Source organism: Capricornis sumatraensis, chromosome 2 (genome assembly GCF_032405125.1).
Source record: "Capricornis sumatraensis isolate serow.1 chromosome 2, serow.2, whole genome shotgun sequence".
Lineage (NCBI taxonomy): Eukaryota > Metazoa > Chordata > Mammalia > Artiodactyla > Bovidae > Capricornis > Capricornis sumatraensis.
Window position 1 is genome coordinate 75,964,857 of NC_091070.1, and position 9,020 is coordinate 75,973,876.

At 47.5% G+C, this 9,020-nt stretch overlaps 1 protein-coding gene across 1 annotated transcript; it reads left to right on the forward strand.

Moving 5' to 3' along the window:
* Nucleotides 1-1,524: 1,524 nt before the first annotated feature.
* LOC138073128 (purine nucleoside phosphorylase-like) lies at nucleotides 1,525-7,713 on the forward strand. Its single transcript, XM_068964630.1, has 6 exons — nucleotides 1,525-1,618; nucleotides 3,500-3,669; nucleotides 5,667-5,770; nucleotides 5,972-6,147; nucleotides 6,239-6,429; nucleotides 7,162-7,713. The coding sequence occupies exons 1-6, from the start codon at nucleotides 1,608-1,610 to the stop codon at nucleotides 7,377-7,379; spliced, it is 870 nt and encodes a 289-aa protein (XP_068820731.1). The 5' UTR covers nucleotides 1,525-1,607; the 3' UTR covers nucleotides 7,380-7,713.
* The last annotated feature ends 1,307 nt before the right edge of the window (nucleotides 7,714-9,020 follow it).

The window sequence follows — 9,020 nt, forward strand, 5'->3', positions numbered from 1 at the left end:
TCCTAAAAGGTTAATGCTCATTCTTGCCATCTCCTATTTGACCACTTCCAATTTACCTTGATTCATGGACCTAACATTCCAGGTTCGGCTTTGGCTCAGCCTCTTCATTCTTTCTGGAGCTATTTCTCCTCTCTTCTCCAGCAGCCTGTTGTACACCTACCAATCTGGGGGCTTCATCTTTCAGTGTCTTATCTTTTTGTCTTTTCATACTATTCATGGGGTTTGCAAGGCAAGAACGCTGAAGTGGTTTGCCATTCGCTTCTCCAATGGACCACATTTTGTCAAAACGTTCTACCATGACTCATCTGTCTTGGGTGGCCCTACACTGCCTGGCTTATAGTTTCACTGAGTTACAGAAGGCTGTGATCCATGGGATCATTTTGGTTAGTTTTCTGTGGTTATGGTTTTCATTCTGACTGCCCTCTGATGGATGAGGATAAAAGGCCTGTGCAGGCTTCCTGATGGGAGGGACTGGCTGTGGGGAAAACTGAGTCTTGCTGTGAAGGGCAAGGCCATGCTCAATAAATCTTGAATCCAATTTTCTGCTGATGGGTGGGGCTGTGCTCCCTCCTTGTAATTTGGCCTGAAGCAGCCTAGAGTCTCTCTGGTAGGGCTATATGTTTTTCCAAATCCTATAACCTCCAGGTCAGCCTAATTGCTAGTGAAATTTGCTCAGTCTTGTTCTACTCTTTGTGACCTATCAGATAACCATGTCGGTGTGGTCACTCAGCGAGAGCCAGATACGGTGGATTGCGAAGTCAAGCAGGCCTGAGGAATACCCTAGCTGGGGAGTTCATCTTTCAGTGTCACATGTTCACAGGGTTCCCAAGCGAAGAATACGGAAGTGGTTTGCCATTCTCTTCTCCAGTGCATGGACTATACAGTCCACGGAATTCTCCAGACCAGAATACTGGAGTGGGTAGCTGTTCCCTTCTCCAGGGGCTCTTCCCACTCAGGGAGCAGCACCCAGGTCTCGCACTGCAGGCGGATTCTCTACCATCTGAGTCACCAGGGAAGTAGAATGGATCCTTTTTCCTTTGTTCAGGAAGGAACTCAGAGAGAGGCTACTTAATTTTATTCCGAGTTTGCAGGATCTAAGGTTTAAATTTTTCTCTTTTCAAATCTCTCCTGATTTGCTGTAGACACAGTCAGGAATGTGGTTGCAGACAGGTGGTTAGAGGCTGTCCTCCGGGACTTCTAACCCTCTTCCCGCACAGGCTTCCGAGCTGGAAACCCGACGTGCTGTAAGGACTGGGTGAGAGACACAACACTGGATGCTCCCACCTCCCTCCGCCCCGTCTCCCCTAGCCCCTCCTCCTAAGGTAAAGTGCAGCTGGAGAAAGATACTGCGGGTGGAAAGAACTCAGATTAGATTTACAGCCTTGCCCGGGGCTATTGAGTCGGGGCGGGTCACCATGGAGACAAGGCCGGTTGCGTACTCGCTTGCCATTGGCTGGGGACTCTGGCGCTAGGGATATAATGAGCCAGCGCGGTGCAAACAGTGTGCTAACTGTGTGGATAACACTCGGTGACTGAAGCCGGCTGAGCTCTGCGGAGACGATATTAACGGAGAAGGGCAAAGTCATCGAGACGGCGTCTTCGGGACCATGGAGAATGGGTAAGGCGGGGACCAGGCCCAGGGGATTCAGGAGGCCCCTGGGGAGAGGGAATGGCTGTCTTCGAGCCCTGAAAACACAGCACTCTGGGTCTCGAGAGGGCCAAGAGAGGGAACGAGTGCCCCGGAGATGCAGATATGCCTGCACTGGAGCCCGGTATCAGGGGCAAGGCAGCAGGGCGGTGGTGCGGCCGGCCCCGGCAGAGGCGCGCGCGGGAATCGAGCAGGGTGGCGCCGCCAGAGCAGGAAGGGGACAGGCTAGTAAGCCGTGGACTACTCCTTAAAGGAGCCGGTGTGTGCGTGCGTGCGCTGGGCCACGCACTTACTGAAGTGAGTATAGAGAGAGCGTGCTCCTTCACCCACGTATCGGGGAAGAGGTCTTCTGAACCCACGTGCTCGTCACAGATTCCGATTCGAGTGTGTAGGGAAAGCCGCGAGGTACCTTTGGTGCCCGTATCTAGTGTTCGTCCTTCCCAGGAGAGAGTACTCCTCGTCCCTCGCGAACACTTCTCTTCCCTCCAAGTTGGAGGTCCAGTTAAGTTGCGGATGGCCTCTCCAAGAAAACGAAATTCTTACTCATGAAACTGAACAACAGATCCTTCCCATTCCCTGCCACCTCTCCCTCAGCCTTACCCTCCCACCCCACACTCTCTCGTGCCCTTGCCTTTGAAAACCTTTATTTCTGCTTTTGTCCTTGAAATCCCTACCCAGCATTAGGGATCACAGTGGCTTTAGGGTGCCCAGGGATTTGGGGCGTTCTTGGGATATTGATGGCTAATTTCCTGTAAGCTGTGGCTCCGACGTGCTTGATGGTCCAGGTCTTCACAATTATTTTCCTTTCCTTTGCACCTTTTGGGGATGATATTTGATTCATTTTTACCATCTCACTCTTCTCTCATCTCCATCTTCCTTTGACCCCAGTTCTGTTGCCCCCACCCTGTCCCTTGCCCAGCTACTTGCCTGAGGGTAGCCCAGTGTATGGTAGAGTCATCTGGATTCCAAGGCAGTACTTTTGAAAAAAAGAGAAAGAAAAAGGTTTCCTCTGGAGGTTTGTTTGGTTAGTTGTGTTCAGCTCTGTCACACCTCAGTCACCCCACCTCCCTTCTCCTTGTTTTTTCCAGATAGGTATGAGAGAATTGGACTAGAATTGTGAGAGAAATTCTCAATTGATTGTTGGGGATGTCTGGTTATGTCTTTAGGTCTCTGAAAGACAAAGGACCTTGGATCTTGATGAAGAGAAGGAAAGATGGGAGAAGGCAGGGAGGACAAATACAGGCAGGGGGAAGAGTTGTTAAAGAAAAACAAGGTTCAAGTTCTGTGGACCTGTACCGTGATTTTATGGAGTCAAGGGTCTTTGGAGCTTGTTAGCAAGTTTTTAATTCCTTTCAAACAGAGCTTATACAATAGGTGAGGCCAATCACATTTCCTTGCTTTACCCTAGAGGAAAGAATTTGAAGCACAAATTAACTTGCTTAAAAAGACAAAATTGGGACTAGAATCCAGATAGAGTTCTGCTTCCCTCCAGGCCAGAATTATGAAACCTGGCTTTCAGATGAAAATTACCTGAGGCACTTTAGTAAGAAGTATAGATTCTGGGGCCTCTCCCCAGAATGATCAGTCTGTAGAGGTGGGCTCCAGAGTCTATAGTGTTCACAAACTGCTGCTGAGAAACTTACACAGTCAGTTCTCCCCCAGCCCTTGACAAGCAGAACTTGGCCTGGATTTGCTTCTTTGTGCAGTAGCTTGTTCTAGCTCTTTGGCCAACTTCTGTATCCCCTGTCATCTTGGTACCCCTGCCAGCCTTTCTACACTGAAGGTTATTATTTTATGATACCTTTGGGTTGGGAGTGAATCTCACCTTGGTTTTCCATTTCTTCCCCCTAGATTTACATATGAAGATTATCAAGACACTGCAAAATGGCTTTTGTCTCACACCAAACACCGACCTCAAGTGGCAGTGATCTGTGGTTCTGGGTTAGGAGGTCTGATTAACAGATTAACTCAAGCCCAGATCTTTGACTACAGTGAAATACCAAATTTTCCCAAAAGTACAGGTACTGGCAACGGGAAGAGGGGATGAGACTGAGGGATACTGATGGGATTGTGATGGGAGGGCAACGCTTCTATGCCTGATCCTGGGCATCCTAGTAGCATTTGCCGAGCAACAACTGTTGTGAGAGAGGGAAAAAACCCATCAAGAATCAGAATGACTTTAGAAAGAAATTCCTCCAGTAGAAACGTTTTAACAGACAGAGCATGTGTGTGTCAATGGTACTGTATGATGACATATTTCCTATGCCTAATGACTCAGTTCCTTACAGCTTTACAACACTTCCCCTAGACATCCTTTCCCCCCACACACCGTGGTCAGCACATCCTCAGACACCTCACTCATTTCATTCAGTCTGCATCCCACGTGGAGAAAGAAGTGCCTGTGACCTCCCGGGACAAAGTCAGCCCCCCACCCCCACTCCACACCCCCACCCTCGCCCTATCCTGTGTGTTCCTACCATTTTCAATCTCCCCAGCTCTAGTTCCAGTCCTAGAATAAGGCACACACTGGTACATACCAACAAATGAACACACTGACTGCCGTGTTCTTGCAGACGAACACCCAGGTAATATATGAAAACACAAGACTTGGTTCACACTGACCTTTGTTGGGGGTGGGGAAGGGCCCCCTATGCACAGTGGAGCTCTGAGGGATCTGAGGAGAGTGTATCCAGCATCTCAATAGCAGCCAGAAGTCTCCAAGGCCAGACTTCCCTGGAAGTCCAGTGGCTAACACTCCCCAGTTCACTGCAGGGACTGGGTTCGATCCCTGATTGAGGGAGTTTCTCATGCCAAGGGTGAGGCTTAGAGGAGGGTCAGGTGAGAAATGGCCTAGTTTACTTGTTCAAGGACAAGGGTAGTTTATTTGATTTAATTATTAATTTCTCAGGACTAACTTCTATTGGTTTATTATTAATTTTTCAGATTGTGCCTTCCTTTCTCTTTTCCCTGGAGAGTTAAGACTTTTAACAGATAGTTTTCATTCCCTTTGGAACAAGACTAGGAGACCAGAGCAGGGAGTGGCAATGGGGTTGGAGAAGGAAATAGTAGACAGAAGGGAGTGCAAAGTTTTCTCAGGGAGATAGTAGTGACTTTGGCTCCATCTGCCATTCTACCCAGTGACAAGGGCACTGCACTCAGTGAAAAGTGGTTAATCCTTTTAAACTTTGTCAATTTATTTTTTATACTCTACTTGGGTTTTCCTAACTGAATCACCTCTGCTCTATTACAGGTAACATTTTCATATGCTCCTCAGTCTCTGAGTACCCCCTGAACTCTCCCTCTTTGTTTTGGTTGTTCTCCCAGACCATTGATTCCGTTTAGAAATGGTAGATGAAAGAAATAGTAATAATTGTTACTATGTCTGTGTGAGGAGTTATCTTTGCAGTCCCATGCCCCTACCTGTCACATACAGGGCCTGTATTCCCACAGGACTATTTTGTGAATCACAGAAAAGACTTGTATGGGTCCAGTGTCGGCCCCTTTCCTTGTTCATAGCCTTTTTAAAGTTTCTTTAAGAAGTAACTGGTGTATATTCACATTGAACATCTTTGCCGCCATCGCCCTAATCTCAGAGTGTACTTGTATCTAAGTTTATGATTACTTTCTGTCTCCCCCACCCGTGGCTTCCCTGGTGGTTCAGTAGTAAAGAATCCACCTGCAGTACAGGAGACCCTGGTTCCGTCCCTAAGTTGGGAAGATCCCCTGGAGAAGGGAATGGCAACCTACTCCAGTATTATTCTTGCTTAGAGAGTCCCATGGACGGAGGAGCCTGGCGGGCTACAGTCCACAGGGTCACAAAGAGCTGGACATGACTGAAGCGGCTGAGCACACCTCCACCAGACTTTAACTTTCTGAGAGTGGAGAGGATGACGTTTTCTATTGGTTAATTATACCCTCACATGTTCAACAGGGTGAATCTGGCCAGTGTAGGTGCTCAGGGGATATGTGTTGTATGAAAGCATCATTCCATGCATTTCCTTCTCTTTTCTGCATACAGTGCCAGGTCATGCTGGTCGACTGGTGTTTGGGATCTTGAATGGCAGAGCCTGTGTGATGATGCAGGGCAGGTTCCACATGTATGAAGGCTACCCACTCTGGAAGGTAAAACAGAGGCACAAGCCTGACTGGGTCTGGAAGAAGGGACATAGACCTCTCTGTCCTATTTTACGGTAGCTGCTTAGGCAAGGTAGATTTTTGGTCCCCTCCTTTATCTTCTTTCATGATGTATGTCATGTTTTTCTGCTTGGGTGTATTGGTAAATTTTTAAAGAAAACTCTCTGATGTTTATTTTTCTCTTCTAAGGTGACATTCCCAGTGAGGGTTTTCCGGCTTCTGGGTGTGGAGATCCTAGTGGTCACCAATGCAGCTGGAGGGCTCAACCCCAACTTTGAGGTTGGCGATATCATGCTGATCCGTGATCACATCAACCTACCTGGTTTCAGTGGTGAGAACCCTCTCAGAGGGCCCAATGATGAAAGGTATCTCTCCTGCTTCTTTTTGTTTAGATGGGTCAGCTTGGGAGAGCTCGCTGTATTCCATTAATCTGAGATAATCCAACCTGTGCTGTAGGTTTGGAGTTCGTTTCCCTGCCATGTCTGATGCCTACGACTGGGATATGAGGCAGAAAGCTCACAGTACCTGGAAACAAATGGGGGAGCAGAGAGAGTTACAGGAAGGCACCTACGTGATGGTGGCAGGCCCCAATTATGAGACTGTGGCAGAGTGTCACCTGCTGCAGAAGCTAGGGGCGGATGCTGTTGGTGAGAAGGGGAACTTGGCTGGTGGCTTCATAACTTGGGGGGACTGTTTTGTTTTGTCTTTTTTTTTTTTTTTGGCTGCTCTGCAGGGCATGTGGGATCTTAGTTCCCTAATCGGGGATTGAATCTGCAGTCCCTGCATTGGAAGTACAGAGTCTTAAACACTGGATTGCCAAGGAACTCCCTTGACTTGGAGGCTTGAAGAGAGGATCCTGGTAAAATAGGTTGGAAAAGAGTAAAAGATTGTAGCGTTAGATGATACACTGAAGTAGGGGTCTGCTTTAAGGGAAGATTGAATTAACTGACTTTAAAGGTGATTGGGAGGTTTGCACTGTAGCCTCAACCCACCACCCAGCACCAAGGACTTTAACCAGTGTAATGCTAATGTGAGAACTGTCCATTGTGTGATAACTGTTTTTGATTATTTTAATAAATACCATAGGCACCTTCTATACCTCTGGCTGGAAAATAGAATTGCAACAATAGAATTGACTTAAAAATGGTCACACACAGAGATAGAAATAAAGCATTGCAGTGGTGATATTATAAGAAATGTGTAAAGCCCCCTGAAGCCCAACTTTTTAGATAATACAGAACAACCTAAGCTTGACACTAAATTAGCTGCTTCTTTGGATGTTTTCTTAGTGTCGAATTGTCAACGAGGTGGTGAATGGAGCTGAGGCTAAGGGTCATTTGGGGATTCTGACAGTTTATTTCCCTCTTTTTTCACATCAGGCATGAGCACGGTACCAGAAGTTATAGTCGCAAGACACTGTGGACTTCGAGTCTGTGGCTTCTCACTCATCACAAACAAGGTCATCTTGGATTATGAGAGCCAGGGGAAGGCCAATCACGAGGAAGTACTAGAGGCCGGGAAGCAAGCTGCTCAGAGATTGGAGCAGTTTGTCTCCATTCTTATGGCTAGCATTCCACTGTCCCAGCACGCCAGTTAACCAGCCCCGGCGTGGGTTGGCCTCTCCATTATGGGATCCGAGGAGCTGCTACGTACTTCAGCCCTTGCTGGAGTCAACATGCCTCTGCCTTAGTTGGCGGCAGAAAGGAGGGTCACCTTCCCGGCTTCTCCCACCAGACCTTACTGCTGCTGAGCACTCTTCTGGTCAGTTTGTCATCTCAAAATGATTTCCACTCCTATTCCTCTTCAAGAACTGGAGCCCAAGCCCCAGCACACATCCAGAGATTTGGTTTGGGGCCCTCAAACTCAGACAGTAACTATTACTGGCTTAAGATGGTCCTCTCACATTCCTCGGGGCTCAGTTCTGCCTCAGAGCACTGGAGACCACACTGGAAATAACCTATTCCTTTTGGATTTTTATGCTATTGTATTTTGAGAATAAAGAGAAAGATGAAATAAATTTCTTCATTTTTATGTAGTTTGGTATAAGGTTGGGATATGGACCTAGAGTGACATGAAACCAATCATGAGACCACATTTGGTTTGAGTCTGTTGCTTCTCAGACAGCGAAGAACTGAGATGTGGTTTTATGTGAATTCAGGGTAGGATGAAGCAAAGGCAAAGAGGTGAAAGTGAGAGGACGTGCTAGAAGATAAGGAAAGGCTAACTTCTGGCACCTGATGGCTACTTCCCTCGGATCAGTCTTCCTCTGCCCCTTTGCTTTCCTGTAGTTTCTGTCTGCTCGTGAGTATCTGAATTAGTTCGCTGATCTCAGCTTGTGTTCCATCGTTGCCACTTCTTTAAGTCCTAGTTGATTTCCTTCAGTTCCCTCACCCAAACATCTGCCATAATTCACGGCAGCCATACACTCCTTCCCTCCATTCTCACAGTGCAATGGCAAATACCCTTTTCTCTGCTGCTTGCCATGCCACTGCTGATGAGAGTGCTGCCAGCCCTTGCGAGGCTGACTCATACCCTGGCCTCTCGGACCACCCCCTTTCCTCCTATTGCTTTTTCCTGGACATTAGCCTTTCTTTTCACTCTGCTTGATCAGAACCTCCCCGTGACATAAGCCCCGGCTTGACTCGTTGGCTCACTGAACTCTTTGTGCTTCTCAGTTTGCATTCAGCTGACTGGCATGTTTGAAAGACATACTACTCCCACCTCCTCAGGCCTGTTTGCCTTTTGGGAGAGGGTAGAGCTGGGTGAGCCTCCAACAGTGGTAACATTTCAATTAGTAGTAGTATAATGTGGAAGAGAAATTTTGGCAGGAAAGCTTTCCAGAACTCTTATAAATAATCCTTTGTTTGGTAACTGACCTACTTAGCTGAACCCAACACAAAAAGCATCCTGGAGGGGCACTATGACTACTCCTTTCATCCATTCTTCTTTTCATCAAGTTAGTGAATACTTGTTTAACACTGAGCTAAGACTCTGCAACCCCAGGGACTGCAGCACACCAGGCTTCCCTGTCCTTCACTGTCTCCTGGAGTTTGCTTAAACTCATGTCTGTTGAGTCAGTGATGCCGTCCAACCAACTCATCCTCTTCCGCCCCCTTCTTTTGCCTTCCATCTTTCCCAGCATGGGGGTCTTTTCCACTGAATCAGCTTTTCACATCAGGTGGCGGAAATATTGGAGCTTCAGCTTCAGTATCAGTCCTTCCAATGAATATTCAGGATT

Coding starts and splice junctions, on each gene's coding strand:
- LOC138073128 (XM_068964630.1), top strand. Junction 6,148..6,238: donor AGAGGGCCCAATGATGAAAG/GTATCTCTCCTG, acceptor CCTGTGCTGTAG/GTTTGGAGTTCGTTTCCCTG. Junction 6,430..7,161: donor GCTAGGGGCGGATGCTGTTG/GTGAGAAGGGGA, acceptor TTTTCACATCAG/GCATGAGCACGGTACCAGAA.